Source organism: Dioscorea cayenensis, chromosome 9 (genome assembly GCF_009730915.1).
Source record: "Dioscorea cayenensis subsp. rotundata cultivar TDr96_F1 chromosome 9, TDr96_F1_v2_PseudoChromosome.rev07_lg8_w22 25.fasta, whole genome shotgun sequence".
Classification (NCBI taxonomy): domain Eukaryota; kingdom Viridiplantae; phylum Streptophyta; class Magnoliopsida; order Dioscoreales; family Dioscoreaceae; genus Dioscorea; species Dioscorea cayenensis.
Window position 1 is genome coordinate 30,648,327 of NC_052479.1, and position 21,004 is coordinate 30,669,330.

Genomic DNA, 21,004 nt, shown 5'->3' on the forward strand with positions numbered 1-21,004 from the left:
AATAGCAACGCCCATTAACTAGGGTTGACCGCCATAATCACAAGCTCCGCAACAATAACAACACATTCAACATGCAGATTGATAAAAAGTTTAAGCGGAAATATAAGGTTTTAAACGGTAGAACTCGCGTTATTAAAGCAGAGATATAAAATGTTAAAGCAGAGACGAGAATACTTAAACAGAGACAACAAATGTTAAACTCAGTAACATCTCATTTCTTAAACGTCAACCTCATTTAGTAAAACGCAGAACCATATCAAACGAAAGCGGGAAATGTACATTATAAATATTACACAAATCATAACAATCGAAAAAAACTATTTCGATAGTGTATACATACTGAAAATCGCAAAAACAAAACAAAACCCTAGCCGAGAAATCTCCCTCGAGACTAACAAAAACCCCCAGTAGAAATCCCTCGCAGACTTCAATATCTTCCAACAAAAACAGGGAGCACAAAACAAAAACCGAAAAAAATCTTTCTTTGAATGTAGCAGCTTAACATAAAACCATACTCAATACCTTAGATTGCAAACCGATGAAATGTCAACTAGTTCGCTGGGGACTTCTCCTTCGAGATACCGGTGGAAAGGGAAAAAGTCGATGAAATACCAATTACGGAGGCTTCGCGGTAGAGACAACTCGGAGACAGCTTCGAAATGGAAAAGTCAAGACGTGAGTTGAGAAAAAGCAATTAAACGGCTCCAATAAATTGCCTCTCGGGGTTACTCTACGGAAAACCGCCCACTTCCTCTCAAATCGACGAGATGGGCTGCAGCCCACGACTCCCCATGTAAGGGCATTTTTCGTCCAAAAATTTGAAACTCACTCCGCTCACATCCGCTACGGGGTTTGGGGGTTTGAAAAAAACATAGACTTTTAAAAAGGAGGGGTTTTTGGGGATCAGAAACTAACGTGTTTTTTGGCAATTTTACAAATTTAAAGGGTTTTTTTGGCAATTTCCACTTGTAATAATTTACCTTATTTTTTTATTCTGAATAAATAGAAGGCATAAAATTATTTTAGATTGTTTTGATTAGTTGTAAACAAAATAACAAGCATACCTCATGGATAAGTTTTTACAACAGTACAATTGATTTAGTTAATTAAATTTATCCAGATACAATCTTTAACAAATTTTAACTTCAAAATTCCTGTTTCATAAAATAAAAAAAAAATATTACAACCACTTCTCTTTTTTCATTATTCCCTCTTTTTTTTAAAAATGTTTTCCATGTAATTAAAAAAAAAAAACACTGTAAATGTTCTCAATTGAAATGAAAGTGGGCAAAGATCATGATGAACATTAAAAGATGAGGATTGGGATTGAACATATAAGTACAAGCATGGGATTGAACATGGAATCCATGAACAAAGGAAAGAAAAGGAAGACACAAACATTAATTATTAAGAAGAAAAAAGCTTCCTTGAAAGATCCCAAACATAAGATTATTTCTCTTGACTTTGTTGGTATTTATATCACAACACAACCGGTTGATTCTCTTGATCTCTTTGTTCATGATATTATTGAGACATGTCCATTTGTTGCATGCTCAGTTCCTGATTCTATGGTTGTATTGTTCTGCATTAGGAAAAAAATGAGAAAAATGAAGACAGAAAGATGAACATATGAGCCAAAAAGCATAATTACCAATTCCTTTTGTTCAGATGGAGCATTATGAATTGGTGTCATTGGATTCTTTGAAAGATCTCTCATTGTTCCCTATACCCAATCCAAAGTTTTAATAATGAATGCTAGATGCTTTAAAAGATACAATTTAAAAAACCATACTTTAAATGATGAAAGAATGAAGATGAATTAGATAGAAATGATGCTATATCGAATAAGGTTATTGTATTTTGTAGGAAAGCATTACCTTATTTGCCCATATAAGTCCGCATGCATTGCATAAAGTCCTAGGTCCATCAGGTCCGCGGCGCATCATTGGTGTCGATTTTGAGCTAATGCCACAATGATGACATCTAAAACATTGAAGAGAATGTTTAACTTTGGCTCCATGATAGACACAAAGCAGAAAGAATTCTAACATTAGAAAAGCTCTTCTTGCTAAATGCTTAAAGTTCATAGACAAATGCTAATCAATGAAACTCTCCATCTCAAGCATCGACAGGAAGAGTACTGTGTACCATGACTTCAACTAATTGTGCTATATATATATATAAATTGAAGCTTACATTGGTGCCGATTGTGGTCGACCTTCAACATCAGCCCAGTGTTGGGGAGTATCCATATTTGTGATGCTCACTGCAGCATCTTCATGTTTTGTTTTGGAAGAGGTGAACTGTCCCTTATTCCGATGCATCCTATTCGCAATGGCAACAAAAATATGGTGCATTAAGTACACCAACAAATGACATGCAATTTTATGTTGTGTGACAAATAGAAATGAAATCAATGAAAAGCATAGATGAATATTGTAGGCTTTGCAATTCTGATTTACTTTCAGAATGTTAAATGATGACCGAATTTGCAGAGAATAGAAGTAATAGGGATAGAGAAGAGCAAAGAAATTAATTGTCATCTCTAGACCACCAAAGTCAATCACTACCTTCAAAATCCTTCATGCAAAATCTCTGATTTTGATCTTCAAATAGCAAGGCAAATATGTCAAAAAGAAGAACAACCAGAAGATGAATTTATATATATGAAAGAAAAGTTCCTAACATTGATTGCAACAACTCCTAGTCCTACCTAAGGGCAACCTCTTTCCGAACAGTATAGCGTATCTTTTTATCAAAATTTCGTTCTTTTCTCTTCTCACGGAATCTCATCAATGATGCCACTCTATGAGGGAAATTCGATCTCTGCACAATAAACAAATAAATGACCTCAAAGACAACCTCTCTTAGAATCAATCAGTAGCATGTTAAAATCAACAGAACCTTGTTATTCTGATGGGAAGATGATCCAGGGGGAGACAATCCACCGGTTATCTCCTTGCCCCCAAGCAACAAGAGCACAGCCTGAACCTAAACAGTGCAATCACCAACCAAATAACCTTAACAATAGCAAGCGATGCTAATCAGATAAAAAGAAAAAGATATCATCTTTATAAATGCAATATGAAGCAACATCACTACACTAATGAGTTCCAAACATAAACTACACAGCAAAAGAAGCAACAAAAAAATTCAACCTTTTGTGTTAGTGGGAAAAAAAAGGCAATTAAGAAGAGCATTAAAATGACAGTGAGACAAAGAAATGCATTAGTAGTAAACTAAGATTAAAAATAATTAGAGAACACATCGAAATTCAAATTTTTGCCCATAAACACAAAGTTAGCAATGAATTCTTCAATTTGTTCCAATTTTCCCTGAATCCAAACACAGTGAAAATGCGGCAAAGATTCCAACTTTTCATTAGATCTCAAAAGAAAAGAAACACCAGAAGGAGAAAAGTAATAAACAAAGAAGGAACCTTATCGGGAGAGACAGAATCGAAGACATAGACCTCGCCCTGGAACGAGAGCGTGAGTTGGTTGCTCCCAACTTGGGGCAACATCACTCCCTCCATCCCCTCCCCCTCCTCCGCGCTTCCACCACCGCCGCCTCCGCCGCCGTCGAACGAGCCCGGCCTAAGCTCGCCGGCTTCACCAGGGTTTTCACTCATCCCTCCCGCTCACCCCTCCACCCCCAAATCACAAACCCAAAAAAAAAAGGAGAAATTTCACCGATCAATCGATTTGGAAGACGATGCCGGAAAGGATTCTCAGCTCGATCCGCGCTCAAAAGAAGAAATTTCCGATGAGATCTAGCGGGAATTCGTTCCGAGAAATCTAGGGATTTCTCGATCTCGAGCTCTTGGATGAATACGAATCTTGACAGAGAGAGAGAGACAGAGAGAGAGAGAGAGAGAACACGATGTGGGGCCAATATGATGACGAGATTTAATGAGAACCGTTGGATGAGATCCGAGTGATTGGGTGGGAGAAACGAAACCATTTTCAATTTAACTCGTTTTTAATTTGGAGATAATTTCATTATTAATAACATTATAAAAATAAAAATAAAAAAGAGTTCCGGGTTGAAAAAATAAAACAAAATTAAAATATTATCTCTAACAACAAGAAAATTAGGAAAACAAAATATAATTAAAATTATTACGAGCTAATGAATACCAACCTGTTGTAATTTATAGTTAAATGAACCTGAATTGAAAGAGTTTAGTGAAACAAAGTATAAGATACAATTCTTAGTTGATAAATTCATCATTTACACCATCTTTAAGATGAACCAAAAAAAAAAATACAATTGGGTATCATTTGCCACCAGTTTACTCCAAGGTAAGTAATTTTAGGTTAGCAAAATTAATCTTATGCTGTATGTACACAGATACGATGGCTGAACAGCTAACACCACTGCAAAATGGTTCAAAAACCCGCCTTTCGGCCTGATCTTAGGCCCTGACTCACCCTCCGTGATCAAGGCAAAAATGCTGATTCAGCAAGATGCATTCGTGTTAAGGCATCATCTGGCTCATAATAAGTTATGATGAAGTTTTTCCAGATAGGATAAAAGCATGAAGGAGGCTTTGCGCGGCTCGAATTTGACCAGGGTTCCCTGATATGATCACTGTTCCTTCAGCTGCCCCGGGTTCGGGGTCGTGAATCACGACCTTTGCATTTGATATCTGGGAAAATAAAGACTTTGTAAAGATTAATTACATTATGACATTGATGGCTAATTCGCAGCAATGGTGATCTGCTTGTTAGTTGCTAACAGTGGATCAAGAACATAGAAATCTACATTGACTTCTAGTTTTGAGAATTTTAGCAAACAAAAATAATAGCAGCGATACCTCTCTAATGTCATTCAGGTTAGTGCCGTTCTCCCCGTACACAAATTGTAGCAGGTCCTGAGGAACCTTTACAGTAGTGTTTGGCACAAAAGCCGTCTGGCTTCCACTGAAAATCAAGATCATCATACATTATGCATTAGAAGATAGCTAAGATATGCAGTAGAGAAACTAGACATAAAGAAACTGTATTACCTTCCCGCCGGAGCACTTCTGAATCCAAAGCCTGCTCCATTGTCTGGAATGCCCCTGGGGGTGACATTGCTCACAGGCTGGCGAAATAAAAAGATGTCACTTCAAAATTATTTCACACTTACAAACAAAATAAAATGCAAAGCTAAGAGGGATGTGTTAAGAACTTAGGATACATTATTTTACTAGTGTTGATATGTTCAGCACATATAGGTTTTCAGTGAACTTGCAGCATAACCTAAATTGAAACAATGAGTAATACAACCATTTGCAAGCACAAGATGTACATAACCTACCAATGGAGCCCAGGCTCTTGGGGAGGCTGGATGATCAAAGCCAGGGTGAGGTCCTCTAGCTTCACTGCCATAGTGAAAGGGAGGTCGATCTGGTGCCATGCTGCCAAAATGTTCCATACCATGTGGATGAGCATGTTGCCTTTCTATGCCATGGGAGAGACCGACTGAATGATCAGGAGGACCATGAGGGAACCCCATAGGAGGGTAAGGCGCAGATGGCATTGAGTCGTTCCTTGGCCTGGGCGGCGGCATGTCAGGTGGGCCAGACATATAGGGTGGCAACATGTCAGGTGCGCCAGGCATGAAAGGCGGCGGCATTTCAGGTGCACCAGACATGTATGGTGGCGGCATCTCAGGTGCGCCAGACATGTATGGTGGCGGCATGCCAACATTTGGATGAGGTGGCAAAGGGAAAATAGTCTCCCGGATTCTACCTGTAATCTGAAGCAATGCTTCCTGGACCGATTGGTAGTTACCAATGACCTGCCAACATGGTATAAGTCATTAACATAACTGTTCCAATAAGCATGTCAACATACCCCTGCTACATCAATTTATGTTTTCAGCACACTGCCTGACGCTCAACTAGCAGATCCAAAATACCGCCCAGACTATATATATAGATTTATAACTACTGAATGAAAATGTAAAATGTACCTGCACAACTTCATCATTCGGTTGAGCACATTTGGGGACATGTTCCTTAAGAAAAATTCGAATATTTGCACCTGTTGCCCTTCTCATTTCAGAAATAATGGCTCCACCTTTGCCCAGCAAGCAGCCTATCTGCTGCGAATGCACAAGAAGCCTTGCAGAAAGAGTTGAACTTCCCATATCCATTTCTGAAAGCCTTGAAAATATACGAAGAACCCCATCTTGTGCAGGAGAATGCTTAAATTCTGGATTCTGTGCAATTACAACCAGCAGAGTGAAGAATATTTAATATCAAAAGATAACAGATTTAAATTTAATACCTAGCAAAACATAAGGGGGATCCTACATTCCTACATACCTCACGAGCAGAGACTACAATAACTCTTTCATCTGAATCAGGTACAGGTTCTGCAACTTTAATAGATGAACCAGTTTCATTTTGCAATCCGCGAACAATGACGCCTGCTTTCCCAATGATGCTCCCGACCTTCTCATTTGGGCATAACATTCTGAAAGCCACTTCTTCTTCAAAAACCTTCCAATGATTAGACATAGGGCTATCAATCCCAGGCGAAAAACCTCTGTACTGATAATCCGGACCATGCATATTAGGAATATAGCCTCTTGGAGATGGAGCATAAGGATCTCCTGGTGGAGGCGGCCCAGCTCCACGAAAATTTGCCGCATTTGGCTTACCAATAGCTGGGCTGGATGCTTCCACTCTTGGGTGGTCTTGAAGACAATTTGAAACAGCTAATAGTGCTTTCTTTACAGCTGGGAAATTTCCACTTATCTGCCAGTGTAGCTAATTTTAGCAAAGAAGATAGTTCCGCCAAGAATATGTAATTATGAAAAATAGAGTCACTAAACAAACAATAACTATCAACATAATCATAACTGAAAGATATCCAGCAAAAGATTGAACTGGAACATGACAAATGCCAATTCAAAAGGATTGCACAATCTTTAACAACTCCTAACTTCTGCCACTGATATATGGATGTCTCAAGGGTTGATTTTCCTGATGATCTTCTATTAACACTATCACATCACGAAGAGATAGCATGACAAAAATATGAAATTTTCAGTGTATAATCTATATTTTATATATCAATTTGGACCTTGAACCCAAAAAAAGTTCATTTTTCTCCTTAAACTAATAAGAAGAAGGGTGCAAGAATAGCCTGAAACTACAAAAGAAGTGAGTAGTCTTGGTTCTGGTTCCCATTCCCTTTTTTTTTTAAATTGCTTTCAGAGACCAAAATGAATTTATGGTTTAGGGACCTAAAGTGCACTTATACCTATAATTTTCCGTCTTTTCTTCATCACTTGAATGCAGTATGCATGTGCTTTGTATCTACATGGGCTTCCTGTATTATATCCAGAACACTTTTCCACTCATAATTTAAACTGAATTTCTACCACTGTCCCTTGGAAGATACGCTTCACTGTCCTGATCAATTTGGATTCTAATCCAATTTATAATACAATAAAGATAGCCCATATCTATCGAAGTTAGGATGATTCATCAACTGATGCTTAAACAACCAATGGCTGGACAGTAATTGATACTGTTTCAGCGCAATAAAGGTAGTTCAATCCAATGCAAAGCACAGACATTTAAGAAAGACCAGTTCAACAATCACACAGGATCAAACGTAGGTAGAATAAGCAATGAATTCAGAGAACAATCAAAATAGTTACGCTCCATACGAGCACTCTTGGGACTATCATCAAACACCAAATGATCATAAACTGCAGCTTAAAATGCTATACAGAGTAGAAAATGACATAACTTTCTTTGCCAGGCTAAAAAAAAAATCAGTTTTTAAGGTATAAAAATCAAGTACAAGCACTCACATGAATAAGTTCATCCCCAGCTGCAGCGCAAGCGGGCACCTGCTCGTGTCCTAGAATCCTAATCTGAGCCCCGCTCTCCGTCTTGATCTTCTCCACGATCTTCCCTCCTTTACCAATCACACACCCAACCTGCCCATTTGGCACCAGTAGCCTGCAAACAACCGAGCCCTTAATCTCCTCATCCTCTCCAATTCCCTCCCAATTCCTCTCCACCCTCAAAATCCTCTCGAAAACCCTAATCAAAGCCATTTGCGCCGGCGAAGGCTCGTTACACACCTCAGAACCGTCAGGTTCGACAACAGCCTTATGGCAAGTGTCAGCGATGATGAAGACGACGCAGTCATCGGAGCCGGGAACAGGGTCATCCACACGGATACGAGCAGAGGTCTCCTCACGAATCTGGCGGACTACAGCACCGCCCTTACCGATGACGCCAGCCGATGACGCAACAGGGCAGAGGAGGCGGAAGAAGGTCTCAGCGGGCTTGGCGAGCGGCGGAGGAGGTCGGAAAGGAACGGAAGAGGGATGGCGCCGCTTCACGCCGGCAGCCGAGGGGTGGTCTCCGGCGCCGCCAGCGGCGACGGAAGTCTCCATGGCTTCTCGAAAACGTATCTCAGCCTTCCAACCCTTCTTTGCGTTGCTTCCCGCCTCGAGATCAGCGCTATTTATTGTTTTGTCTCGAGATTCGTCTCTTTTGAAATCAACGGCTGATAATGCCTGATCCAAAGAACAGCAACGACCCACCAAATTTCTCACCTAAAAAGCCGAACCTAACAACGAACCCGGTTCTCCGCCTGGTCTTTTTAGCTTTGAGTTCTTAATCTTAGTCGCTTTTTGGGTCTCTTTAAAACTTCTCGTTTCAAGTGATGGAATATGCCAGGTGGCACACGCCAACGGCTACCTGCATCGCGACGCACCAACGGTCCATTATCACTCACTCAAACAGCGTCATCGAACCAGAGACTCCGGACCCACATCAACGGTTCAATCCCAGTGGTATTTCAGTCATTTCATATTTTCATCTACCCATACTACCCCTCCTCGATCCCAAAAAAAATATATATAAATAACAAAAACTCTATTTTTTAAATTATATACATTATTTTTAAATGCGTGAAACTCAAGAAAAAAAAAAAAAACTCTTTCGAGAACTCCCACTGAAGCTCACGTTTTCGCATCAAGGGTAATATCGTCATTTCAGAAGCACCGGATCCGGTATTAGAGCCCAACCGAAACACATCCTTTCAAATGCTGTCCGTGTTTCTAAACGTTGCCACGTCATCATCACCTTCTTCTCTGTTGCTCTTATTTCGGGCCCCCAAACCTCAGATGCCATTCAATCATTGCGATTAGTTTTCTCCAAATCGAGAGAGCAAATCCCCAGGTATTGCCCCGATCTCATCTTTTTCTTTTATCGTGAGCTCAAATGCTTCAATTTGATCCAAATCTCTCCCATTTCCGTGATTTTTGCAGCAATTGGGCTTTTTTTTTTTGTTGGTGATCTGAAAGTTAACATCTTTTATACGCTCTCTTTGTTTTGATGATCCAGTTATGTGTTTTTGTCTTGTGATTTATTTGTTGTTGCAATGCTGGTTTGTTTGATTGATTGATTCTGATTGTTAGGGTTTGTAAGCTGTATAATGTTTGCATTTGATTTCTGGAGTGGAGTGTCCGTGTTTCCGTATGTTTGCATTTGATTTGTGTTGTTTTGAGTTGTTGCTGGTATTTTGAAGGAATATCGATGTTCTGATTAGCCTTTTTGACTTCAATGGCTGGTGTTGTAGTGTGGGATGTTTTTGTGGATCTTTGGTCAATGACTTTGGTTTCTGCTCTTCAAAGCCTGCGCTTTGAGCGGATTTTGTGATTGAGAGTTATTGTAAGCATCTTGGGGAAAATATTTCACCCTTAATATTGTATGATCGTTGGGAGGGTTGTGGATCCTAGTTCGAAGTTCTAGGTTTCTGATCCTTATTGTTGGAGTTCAGGGATGAATTGTCTGTTCATAATAGTTGGATAGAAGAGACATCATTTGTCATCTAGGTGATTTTTGTTGTGTGATTGTGTCATTGTTGAATTTTTGGAGGAATTTAATTGGCTATTGTGGGAGTGCAGGAGAAGCTGAAGTCCTAACTCATTGTTGAATTCTTGTAATTGTCTTTAAGACATTTACTGATTAACTCTTTGATGCAACTGGCTATTGTAGGAGTCCTAGGTCAAGCTCTTAGATTTTCTGCCCCTGAAAGACCTTGGTTTTAAAAGCCTTCAAGTCTCTAGTTTGAGTTTTGAATCGAGAAATTCTGAAGGAATTTATAATATTAGGGTCTACAAACCTGCGGCTAGATATTGCCTATAGAGATGACGTTACCTGTGTGCCCACTATTGGACATTTCTTCTTAGAAGAAGATGATCATCAATCAAATGTGACGTCTAAGAATTTGACCATGAAAGATGCTGTCTCATATAATAGATATTCTAGTCAAATGAGCAGCTGTATTTATAAGCTTTTTAGATTGACTTGTTCAGTGATATATTGTTGACATTTCTAATGTCACGTGTGATGAAGCGCCAGGTAATGTTACAACTGGGTGTTTTAGGTTAGAACATATGACCACTCTAAGCTGAAGTCGCCCTTTTGGAAGATCTTCTACATGATACTTAATCTGGCCCCATCATTATTTTCTAAACTGGCTTTTCTTTATGTGGGATGCATATTAAAAGTTTTTATCTAACCCCTCATTGTCAAATTATGCAGGATTGCCGGTAGCCTTTCTTGGCCTGGAGACCTTCTGTGATATTCATTACTGTCATCAGCAACTATCGTCTCTGTTGCAAACTAAGTAACAACTCCACTTTACAGAGGAAAGGGATAAAAAGACACGATTTTCTCTTGGTGTGAGAATGGTAACTATATAATTGAAGATTTTGATCATGTTTTTGCAATCTACTTAAGATATATAATGACAATTCTGTGGCGGCATTGATTTTCATTGCATGTGTTATATACCTGATGACCTGATGTGCTTAAAAAATATGAAACTTGACCTATTTTATTATGCATGATGATGATGCTTAAGCACAATCTCTGTTGTTGCAGGCAACCAATGAAAATCTTCCGCCTACTGTTATCAAACAGCTTGCTAAGGAATTGAAGAATCTTGATGAAACTCCGCCAGAAGGAATTAAGGTTGTTGTAAATGATGATGACTTCTCCACCATATTCGCCGATATTGAGGGTCCATGTAAGTGACCATACTATATTGTTGTTGTTTGTGTACTTTAAGTTCTTTAGGTAATGGCTGAAATCTTATTTATCCATTTGTAATTTAGCTGGAACTCCTTATGAGAACGGTGTCTTCCGCATGAAGCTATTACTGTCTCACGACTTCCCTCATTCTCCACCCAAAGGTATTCTAATTGCTAATTATTATATTTATAACAATGTTATCGTTTGATTATTTCTTCATTGTAGTCATGTTTTTAATCTCTGTAGGTTACTTCTTGACAAAAATATTCCATCCAAATATTGCAACAAATGGGGAGATATGTGTCAACACGCTGAAGAAGGACTGGAATCCAAGTCTTGGTCTACGACATGTTTTGCTTGTAAGCTCATTCTTGGAATACCCAGTTAGAACTTATCATTTATTAATCCATTTCATAAGCTCATATTCTTTGAATACCAGTTGTAACTTATAATTCATCAATCCAGCTCATCTGATCTATCTCTAATTTAGATATTGCCTAATGTATGCACTGTTATTATAGGTCGTGAGATGTCTACTGATAGAACCGTTTCCTGAGTCAGCACTTAATGAACAAGCTGGTAAGATGTTGCTTGAGAATTACGAGGAGTACGCGAGACATGCAAGGTCAGCCTTCCTCCTATCAACAATTAATGAACAATCTTATTGCTTTCCTGCAATTCATTGTTATTGTCCAATGACCATTGCTGCAGGCTATATACCGGTATTCATGCCCTTAAACCCAGCTCCAGATCAAAGACCGGAGCTATCACGGAGTCAACCACGGCTTTGAATGTGGATCAAACCAACACAGTTCTTAGTAACAGCAAAGTGCCCCTGGCTCCGACAGCATTGAGCACATCTACTGCATCTAAAGGAACTGCAGCAACCGGACTGGATCCAAATGTTGTGATCTCTGGACCAACAAATGAGCCTGCCACAGGACCAGCTGCTGCTATCCAAAAGAAGGAAGCACCAAATGCGGCCGCAGCAGCGAAATCTCAAGTTGATAAGAAGAAAATTGATGCCAGGAAGAAGAGTCTGAAGAGATTATAGGGAAGTGAAAAAGCGAGGAAGGGTGGGGATATGAATTAGATAGATATGCAAACTAGTGGTACTGAAATTGTTGTGGGAGAAGAATAAACAAAACAACAAACAAAACATTGAGAGTTTGAGGGGCACTTGTTATGTCATTTTGGAAATTAAAACTCCCTTAAAATGATAAAAATTTCAATTTCTCATTTGAGTGCTTGTCATGATATGCACAAAAGTAAACATGATTAGTTTGGACAGGTTGAGATGAATTTATTATTCTTTTGCTATTTGTGCAGGTAAATAATTGACTGATCACCTTCCAGAGAAAATCAGTCTTATCATTCTTCAAAGTTCAAACATGCAATTCAAATACAGCAGTGGACTAGTCAAAAAGAAGGAGCTTCTTCTCCATGGCTTCTTCTTCTTCTTCTTCTTCTCAGTTTTTCCCAAAAATAAACTTGAGGTTGATATAGCTTGGCATCTCTCTCTTCTCTTGTTTGTTGCATGACTACTAACCACACAAGTGTACCCCTCTTTGTTTTATGAAAAGAGAAACACTCTTGACCAGATTGAGACCCAATGTTTCTTTGGCAGGTGTCTGATTTTCATGGTTGAAAGGTTAGACTTTTTTTGTATATATTTATATATATATATATATTTTTGATGAGTAATATAAATGAGAAACATTGAATTATTGGAATGTGAGTGTCCGTTTGGCAGGTGGCGCTTGTGAACAAATATGGTTCTCCTTCTTTGGCACCTTCCCTGGTTTTGCGCTTTTGTGGTTCTCAACAGGGACGGAACCAGGATTTATTGATAGGGGGGGGCTGAGGGCAAAATGTTAAAAAAAAAATTTTCAATCAACATAAATTGTATTCAATACAAAATAGTGCGATATTGTGACATTTAATTAAATTAATCACAAAAAACATAAAATATTTATCTACGCATTACTAGAAACTTTAGAATCGTACATCCGTCATGACGACGTCTGCTTTAAGAGGAGGTAAACGAGTTTGCATTTTTTGAAAACATTGTAGAATCGCGCTCATTGTCGATAGTTCAGAAAAACCTCTTTCTCAATATAGACAATCATCGCTATCGCTCATCCACTGCCTCCCATTTTGTTCGCATAGTCGGGTTTTCATAATATTCATCGCGAAAATGCCCTCTCAACACTAGTCGTGAACCTGGCAAAAACCAATGCCAACTCAATAAGACGATAAACGAGTGGAAAAAAATAAGTACATTTATCGATGATCAATCATCTTTATAGCAAAAACCTCGCAAGTCCCCGATATTTGCAAAAATCTTCATCATGTCGCACATCATAAATAAAAGTAGTAAGTTGATCCTCAAGCATCATATGTTCAGTCACCGAAAAGTCTTCAGGATGCTTCATATGTTACATCATTAAATCCAATTTTATTATGTGTTAATGAATATTTATGATTACGAAACCTTTGGTATAACTAGTCTTATTGAAAGTTTGAAACCTATTTTGTTATGCATTTTACTATATAGATTTAATAATAAACATTATTTACTTATACATATATACATTATGATACATATTAATATTTGATATTTGATATTTTCAACATTTTAACTCATCAAGGCATTTAATCAAACACATTGTAAGCATATTTATAAAAATGAAGTTTATCATTCATGTTATATTTATTTCACCCATAAATTTAATACATTCATTCTCTCATTTTCAATAAGAAGTGATCATTGATTATATGATCAAATAATTAAAAAAAATAAATACTAAAATATACATACTCAGTGAAAAGTAGAGAGGATGCAGTGTAGTGTAGAAGCAGTCAGGTTGAAGAAGCAACAAAGCTGGAATTTTGAATATTTTGAAACCTGGAAATAGATTTTGATTAAAGGGTAAAATTGACCTTTCAAATGTTTGAATGTTGGTTAGTTTTGAGAGGGAATGAATGAACGGCTGAGATTAATTTCATCAAGATGATTGGTTTAAGTTCGAGGCAACCTCAAGAGTCAAGATTAGTTTTCCAATGAATGGCCAGGATGAGATAATCAAATGGATGCACATTAGTTCGAGGCAACATTAGTTGGTTTGGTTTAACCAGAATGCAATTAACTCATGCTCTCAATGCACCAGTTTCATTTCAGTTACTGAAATTTCTGTAAATTATAAAAGCTTCAAACTTGGCTGGTTCTGCTTTTCTTTGAACATCTCATCTTCCATGAATTATCCCGACTATGCTAAATGTTTTTCCGAGGTTGAGTTGAATACAAAAGTTCTTCCTCATTGTCTTTAGTATCTCATGTAGTGATTATCAAGGCGGATGAGGGGGTGCTTTGGAGGGAGCTAGCATGGCTAAAGGGGGCTGGTTTACATGGTTCCATAACTTCAATGTTTTCCGGCCAAACATAAAAAAAAACCTTGCCGGTGCCGAGGGGGGGCTGAAGCCCCTGCTAGCCCCCCCCTTAGTTCCGTCCCTGGTTCTCAATCAATCCTTTTTTTCTTCCAAATGTTTTTGATTTATTAGTGATTGATGATCATGAGTTTCACCATCCATTAATTTCTTGTACTATTTTGTGTTCATGTCTATGGCTCATACATGCCCCACGCCTAATACACCATCATCAAATATCTCCCCCCTTTTTTTTTAAATTTTTTTTTAAATTAACACTCTAATTAATAATAACAATAACAATAATAATAAACATTAAAAACTGTTAGTCGTGAGTTAGCTCACTAATAACTACCAATGCAAATCTCCTATGAAAGTTCTGTGTGAAGAATACCATTCTTTCTTTTAGGGTTACATGTAACTGATGTATTTTTGTACCTGTTTATACTTTGTTGTGTTGTTTATCGGTTTTATAAAAAAAAAAAAATAATAATAATAATAATAATTTTTTATTTAAAAAAAAGAAAAGAAAAGGACAATATTAATTTCATCACGTAACGCAATAGATGGTGCCAAATGGCTAGGTAAAAATCAGTAAAAACTCGATATTTTTTTAATTAATATAAAAAAATTAAACATGACCCAGAACTTTCAATAGCCAACGGTACATGCACCAACTGTCAAACAGATATTTTTCTTTTTTTAAAAAATAAAAAATAAAAAATTTCTTTTTTTGGTAATTATATTAAAAAAAAAAATCACGTGCACGGCACGCCCTTCGCGGCAACGAGGCAACCGAACACGTTTCACCATCCAAGCCGCTCACCACCACAATCCACAAATACACGCACACGTGGCGGCTTCTCGTGACGCCGCTCTCACATCACATGCTCACGTCTTCGTTTCCAATTTTCCCAAAACGGGTGGCTATGAATCGGTTGGTGCGCTTTGAGTGACTCGGAAGCCGGGTTGTGGGGCTTCTGTGTTTTTTTACCCTTTTACCCTTGCTATTATGACTAATTGTGCGTGTTCTATGGATATTAAAGAGGGTAATTCAGTCATACAAGTTTCCCTTTTTATTAGACTGTCAGACGTCGCCACGTGTCTTTTTGAATGCATTGCGTGTCAAGGACGTGATGTACCAAAATTTTCATGCGGGTCCCACTTCTTGCGAGATATTTTTGTGGGCTTAAAATTACTTGTGGATTTAAAAAATCCAATTATATATATAAATAAATAAAATAAAAATTTCCATTTAAAACCCCTACAAATCTTCATAATATTTTTTTCTTAAAATACATACCTTCACAAACTTCATGTATATATTTTTTACATATATATTGTATTATTAAAAACCAACATAATAAAAACCAAAAACTATACTCCATATGGCATTTATTTTAGCATATAAAACCTTATTAAAGAAAAAACAAAATTAAATGTGTGCATGTATATATATATATAATAAACCACAAAGGATGAGATATTTTATTTTTTATATTTGAATCCAATGAGACACAAGTGATAGACAGAGTGGACACATCAAAGCATGACTTTAATTGGAAACATATGAAATTAATAATCGAATGATCTTAAAATTCTTTTGATGCCATACCACCACAACCATGCACACACATCACCCAAAATTAAATCCTCACATTTTAGTCCACACATTTTTACGTACTAGACCCCCACCACACATTTTTTTAAAATCAACAATAACACCGTTAATAATTTACATTTATAAAAAAATTACACCACAATTTTTATAAAAAAATAAAAAAAATATATATAAATAATTTTTTTAAAAAAAATAAAAAAAATAATAATAAGAAGTTCGAGGGGAACGAGGTATGTGGACAGGCATGGCTCTACGAGACCCTCCATCCCTTCCCACCCATTTATTTTTATTTTTAATTAATTAATTTCAATAATTTTTTTCTTTTTTTATTATTATCCACTCTTTTTACTTTGAAATTTCAATAAATTTTGTCAATTAAATAAATAAATAAATAAATAAAAATTTAATAATTAAAAATGGGTATATAAAAGCATCGAGCTCAACCCACCATTCCTTCCAACTCTCGTCGTTCCCAAAACCGCCTCTGGTTTTTTCGCAAAACCGCTGGGAATCTCTCGCTAGGGTTAGGGTTTCGAGCTTCAAGGAAGATGAAGAAGAGCGCGACGGCAGCGGCGGTGGGAGAGGCATGCGAGCTCTGTGGGGCGGCGGCAACGGTGCACTGTGAGGCAGACGCTGCTTTTCTTTGCCGATCCTGCGATGCAAGCGTCCACGGAGCGAACTTTCTCGTCGCTCGGCATCTCCGGCGCCCGATCCACCCATCGGCGTCACCAACGTCGTCGTCCACCTCATCGTCTTGTATTTCGTCGGCCGAATCTACGGCGGAGGCGCCGGGATCGAGGTGGAAACGGGGATCGCCGGAGGGGGCGAGGGCGGAGAGGGTGTTGGAGTGGTGGAGCAGGAGGATGGGGGTGGGGCGAGGGTGTGCGGTGGTGGCGGCGCGCGTGCTCACCTCGTGCGCTGGCCGAATGACGAGCTTGCCCTTCAGGGTGGGGCTCGCGGCGGCGCTCTGGTTCGCCGTGAAGGCTTGCGGCGACGGAGCTTGCCGGCGGGCGGTTCTGGGCCGGTTGGAGGAGTGTTCTGGTGTACCCGCAAAGCTTATCGTGATCGCCGAGTCTCGACTCACTCGAGTTTCCAGAACGTTCGCGACTCGCCGAGTCGCCGAGGAAGGCTGGGGCGAGTGCTCCTCTTGACTCGGTTTCACGTTCGTCGCACGTGCTCTCTTTCTCTCTCTCTCTCTCTCTCTCTCTTCACACGTGTAATTATCTGGTTTGTTTAGTTAATTAGTAATTTCTAATTAGTAGTTAATCTCTTGGGTTTAGAAATATCCCGGGGGTATTCCGGGAAGATAAAGTTTGTGCTTGTGTTGCTTTGAGGGTTACTTTGGGAATGTTCTTATTTGGCGGTGGATTTGCATTTGGGCATTATTGGAAATCTTTTCTAGCTTTTTCTTTTTTTGGAAATTTGTATTTATTTATATATTAAAAAAAAAACAAGCTTTTTGAAGCCGAGATAAGGAATTGGAAAGGAGAAGATAAATAGATAAATAATGCTTTTTAACTTTGATTTATTAAGTCAAAAGAAGTATGATATTATTTGCTTCTTATCTTTTCACGTTATTAGATTTGTTTTTTTTTTTTAAAAAAAAAAATTATCAAGTGATTTTTGAGTTATATATTTATATATAGATGAGTGTTCAGGAAAAAATATTTTATAATTTATAGTCGTACATATTTACAATTTAATAATAAAATTAAATATTTGGTTGCGTAGTTTGGCATGCTTTTGAATAAATTTTAATAAATTATTATTCAATGGAGTATAAAACAAGAATAATTTATCCTAACCTTTAATAAAGTTATGGATATAATCACTTTAATTCAAATTTATTTATTTATTTATTTATTAGCCATATTTTATGATCAAATGTCACTTATAGATGCTTTAACCTAATAAACTTTGTTATATATATATATATGAGCACTGATCCTTTCAATCCAACGATTCTCTATTATTCAGTTAACAGTAATATTACTGTGTTTATAAACAGGGTACCTTTAAGAGTGGGAAAACCAGTATTTTTTAAAATTAAATTAATTAATTCAATTAATATAAAATTAGTTTTTACTGTGTATTATCTTAATTTTACTGTTGCTGTGTGCGTCCACAGAAACCTTTTATAATTGATATTTATTATGATAGATTTGGTAAAGATGTTAGAATTTTTTTTTGGTTTGGAGATCCGCGCACATGACTCTCGTGCTCTGCCGCATGAGTTTTATGTGTTAAATATTTATTTTATCATAGTCATGACATATTTGCCTATATTTTCATTAAATAATTTTTTTTAAAATAAAAATAAATTTAGGAAGACATCGAGTCTCATATATTAATAAATGTTTGTTTTATCGGAGGCACGTTTGTGCTCATCTTGACATGTTTATCTACATTTTAAAAAAATAAAAAAAATAAAAAAAGGTAATTCATTTAATCCATTTTTTTCATTATAGTTTCAAACAACAACAACAATAACATACCAAAAAAAACCAATATTATAAAAATAATATAATTTTAATTAAAAGCATTAATTAAATGAAAAAAATAAATTTATTAATTTCTTTGAATAAAAATTTTTTTCCCCAATCCAAATTCAAAAATTTTTTTCAGCCCAAGCAAATAAAATGAAAAGCCCTAATAAAAAAAGCTCCCTTGCAGACTTCTCTTCTTCTTCTTTAATGGAGTCCTTGCTCGCGAACTACGCCTCCGACGACGATGACGAGCAAGAGATGGCCTCTAATTCCCATCCCAATCCCAATCCCTCTCCCAATTTTTTACTTTCTTCTCTCCCTCCGCCCAAATCCCTACCCAAAATTCCACCTTCCAATTTAAACTCTTCGAAATCCGATCACCATGATCTCCCCAAACCCAATTCCTCCCTCTTCTCCTCCCTCCCCCCGCCGAAATCCGCCCAAAACCCTAAAAAAGTTGTGAAATTTACGCCCCCCGTCAACCTCGCCAGTTTGAGATCCACCGATCTCGACGACGACGATGATGACGAGGAGGAGATGGAGCGGAAGTCGGTGAAAATTTCATCTTCCAATCCTTCCAAGGGCCTCGCTGCGCTGCTCCCTGCTCCAAAGAACTCGCTTTGCTTGGCCCCCAACTCCTCCGACGCTTCCTCGAGGCGTTCGATTCTCGATGCTGATGTTCCAGCTATTAGCCAGGAAGGTTTCGGATCGCGCAAAGAGGAAGTGATTGGTGGTTCTGAGAGCTTCGTCAATGCACCCGGAGGAGAGAATCTGGGGTTTACAACAAGCACGAGCACCAATGAAGCTTCTACATGGGATCCGAGCTATGGAGGTGGCGGAGTCGAGTATGGAGGTTACACGGAGAATTGGAGTGATGGGAGTTATGCTGGGAATTGGTATGAAGGGAGTGAGACGGTGGCAGAGCCATATCCAGTGATTCCAGAGATGGAAAAGATTGGAGGGAAGAGAGGGAGGAGTGAAATCCCGGCCAACATTGTTGAGGTGAAGCAGGATGAGTTGATGAAGAACAGGCCCCGGCAAGACCAAGTTAAGCTGACAGGGATCGCCTTTGGCCCCAGTTATCAGGTTTCCATGCTTCTTCTTCTCTTCAATGTGTTTGTTTTGCATTTAATTCTTGCTTGTTTTCATGCAAAGTGTCATCTTTTTTAGTTCTTTGTTGTAGTTTGAATTCTTTTGGGTTCTTTTTTTGCCTTGTTATGTAGGTTAAAGTGTTTGTTTTTGGATTTATACTTTCAATTCTTGTTTGTTATCATTCAGTGTTATCTTTCTTAGTGCTTTGTTGTAGTTAAATGTGTTTGTTTTTGCATCAGTAGTTTGAATTTTTTTGCTTGCTTTTTTCATAGCTTTTTTTGCCTTATTAATTAGTTCAAGGTGTTTGTTTTGCATTTATACTTTCAATTCTTGCTTGTGTTCATTCAGTGTTATCTTTCTTAGTGTCTTGTTGTAGTTCAATGTGTTAATTTTGCATCAATAGTATGAATTCTTGCTTGTTTTATATTCTTTTTTTGCCCTGGCTGTTATCATTCAGTGTCATCTTTCTTAGTGCATTGTTGTAGTTCACTTTCAATTCTTGCCCTTTTTTTAGCCTCTTTGCCTTATTATCATCCAGTCCAGTGTTACCTTTCTTAGTGCTTTCTTGTAGTTGTTTTTTACTTAGTTTTGGTGAAGAGAAATCATTCATTTGAATGAATGCTAGAGACTTGCTGTTTATGAAGAATTTTTCTAATCCTTTGGTTTATCATCCTATTTGAAATCATTCTGTCAATACATGTAGGCCAACAATATTAAGGAGATTCAAGATGTTTTGTTCATGCTTACTAATTTTCAAGCTTTAATATATCTAGTCATCATAATTTCCTACCATAACAAACAAATTGATGATTGCAAATGTCATCAATCAGAGATAATACATCTGTTTGGTAATCATATCTTATTGCTATCATGCATTGCCAAAGAGTTTGCTGGAATGTTGCTCTAATTTTAGTTTTTCATCCGCGCAGCCTGTTTCATCAGGCAAAGGGAAGCCATCTAAGTTACACAAAAGGAAACATCAGATCGGCTCTTTGTATTTCGACATGAAGCAGAAGGAGATGGAGCTTGCAGAACGAAGATCCAAGGGGTTACTTACAAAATCTGAAACACAAGCCAAGTATGGCTGGTGACAAATATGTATCAAGAATCACTATTAAAGAAAAACATGTCATTCTTCTCATGTTCTGTTGTACCTTTTCCATAATCTCCTGCATTCATCTTTTTGAAACAATTCTTTAGTTACCAATGTCATGTTCTTTGTACAAAGAAATCTCCATCCTCTAATCTTTTGATCAAAGTATTATCAGATTGCCAAGACTTATAGATATGTTCAAACACTGGATTAATGTACTATTT

General features: G+C 37.7%; 5 protein-coding genes across 7 annotated transcripts; 2 read left to right on the plus strand and 3 right to left on the minus strand.

The window, feature by feature from the left end:
• Positions 1-1,284: 1,284 nt before the first annotated feature.
• LOC120268320 (GATA transcription factor 17-like) lies at positions 1,285-3,860 on the minus strand. The gene is made up of 7 exons (XM_039275762.1): positions 3,440-3,860; positions 2,905-2,991; positions 2,714-2,826; positions 2,197-2,325; positions 1,878-1,983; positions 1,652-1,723; positions 1,285-1,582 (listed from the first exon to the last, which is right to left on the minus strand). The coding sequence occupies exons 1-7, from the start codon at positions 3,629-3,631 to the stop codon at positions 1,517-1,519; spliced, it is 765 nt and encodes a 254-aa protein (XP_039131696.1). The 5' UTR covers positions 3,632-3,860; the 3' UTR covers positions 1,285-1,516.
• A 539-nt stretch (positions 3,861-4,399) lies between these two features.
• On the minus strand, positions 4,400-8,608 carry LOC120269474 (KH domain-containing protein HEN4). 2 transcript variants are annotated; one of them, XM_039276801.1, is made up of 7 exons: positions 7,819-8,608; positions 6,317-6,751; positions 5,962-6,210; positions 5,305-5,787; positions 5,012-5,088; positions 4,820-4,925; positions 4,400-4,651 (listed from the first exon to the last, which is right to left on the minus strand). In XM_039276801.1, exons 1-7 carry the CDS (start codon positions 8,410-8,412, stop codon positions 4,508-4,510), a joined length of 2,088 nt encoding a protein of 695 aa, XP_039132735.1. In that variant the 5' UTR covers positions 8,413-8,608; the 3' UTR covers positions 4,400-4,507. The 2 variants fall into 2 exon arrangements, with proteins under 2 accessions (XP_039132735.1, XP_039132734.1); XM_039276800.1 differs by having other exon boundaries at positions 4,400-4,666.
• A 445-nt stretch (positions 8,609-9,053) lies between these two features.
• On the plus strand, positions 9,054-12,301 carry LOC120269513 (ubiquitin-conjugating enzyme E2 22). 2 transcript variants are annotated; one of them, XM_039276851.1, is made up of 7 exons: positions 9,054-9,202; positions 10,571-10,719; positions 10,913-11,057; positions 11,146-11,223; positions 11,309-11,421; positions 11,584-11,687; positions 11,774-12,301. In XM_039276851.1, the coding sequence occupies exons 2-7, from the start codon at positions 10,717-10,719 to the stop codon at positions 12,114-12,116; spliced, it is 786 nt and encodes a 261-aa protein (XP_039132785.1). In that variant the 5' UTR covers positions 9,054-9,202; positions 10,571-10,716; the 3' UTR covers positions 12,117-12,301. The 2 variants fall into 2 exon arrangements, with proteins under 2 accessions (XP_039132785.1, XP_039132786.1); XM_039276852.1 differs by lacking the exon at positions 9,054-9,202 and adding an exon at positions 9,234-9,366.
• A 4,247-nt stretch (positions 12,302-16,548) lies between these two features.
• LOC120268687 lies at positions 16,549-17,346 on the minus strand (the record flags this gene model as incomplete). Its single annotated transcript, XM_039275978.1, has 1 exon — positions 16,549-17,346. A coding segment is annotated over one exon (798 nt), but the record flags the coding sequence as incomplete, so codon positions are not given.
• Positions 17,347-18,770: 1,424 nt separating this feature from the next.
• Positions 18,771-20,918, plus strand: LOC120268728 (proline-rich protein PRCC). The gene is made up of 2 exons (XM_039276017.1): positions 18,771-19,681; positions 20,617-20,918. The coding sequence occupies exons 1-2, from the start codon at positions 18,803-18,805 to the stop codon at positions 20,776-20,778; spliced, it is 1,041 nt and encodes a 346-aa protein (XP_039131951.1). The 5' UTR covers positions 18,771-18,802; the 3' UTR covers positions 20,779-20,918.
• The last annotated feature ends 86 nt before the right edge of the window (positions 20,919-21,004 follow it).

Excerpts from the sequence above, each read along its gene's own strand:
- LOC120268320 (XM_039275762.1), bottom strand. The coding sequence starts at position 3,631 with ATGAGTGAAAACCCTGGTGAAGCCGGCGAGCTTAGGCCGGGCTCGTTC. Across the intron at positions 1,984-2,196 it reads CGACCACAATCGGCACCAAT|ATGTCATCATTGTGGCATTA; the intron begins GTAAGCTTCAAT and ends TCAATGTTTTAG. Across the intron at positions 1,583-1,651 it reads CATCTGAACAAAAGGAATTG|AACAATACAACCATAGAATC; the intron begins GTAATTATGCTT and ends TTCCTAATGCAG.
- LOC120268728 (XM_039276017.1), top strand. The coding sequence starts at position 18,803 with ATGGAGTCCTTGCTCGCGAACTACGCCTCCGACGACGATGACGAGCAA. Across the intron at positions 19,682-20,616 it reads CCTTTGGCCCCAGTTATCAG|CCTGTTTCATCAGGCAAAGG; the intron begins GTTTCCATGCTT and ends TCATCCGCGCAG.
- LOC120269474 (XM_039276800.1), bottom strand. The coding sequence starts at position 8,412 with ATGGAGACTTCCGTCGCCGCTGGCGGCGCCGGAGACCACCCCTCGGCT. Across the intron at positions 6,752-7,818 it reads CTGGGGATGAACTTATTCAT|ATAAGTGGAAATTTCCCAGC; the intron begins GTGAGTGCTTGT and ends CTACACTGGCAG. Across the intron at positions 6,211-6,316 it reads TTGTAGTCTCTGCTCGTGAG|AATCCAGAATTTAAGCATTC; the intron begins GTATGTAGGAAT and ends GTAATTGCACAG.
- LOC120269513 (XM_039276851.1), top strand. Across the intron at positions 11,058-11,145 it reads CGCCGATATTGAGGGTCCAT|CTGGAACTCCTTATGAGAAC; the intron begins GTAAGTGACCAT and ends TTTGTAATTTAG. Across the intron at positions 11,224-11,308 it reads CCCTCATTCTCCACCCAAAG|GTTACTTCTTGACAAAAATA; the intron begins GTATTCTAATTG and ends TAATCTCTGTAG.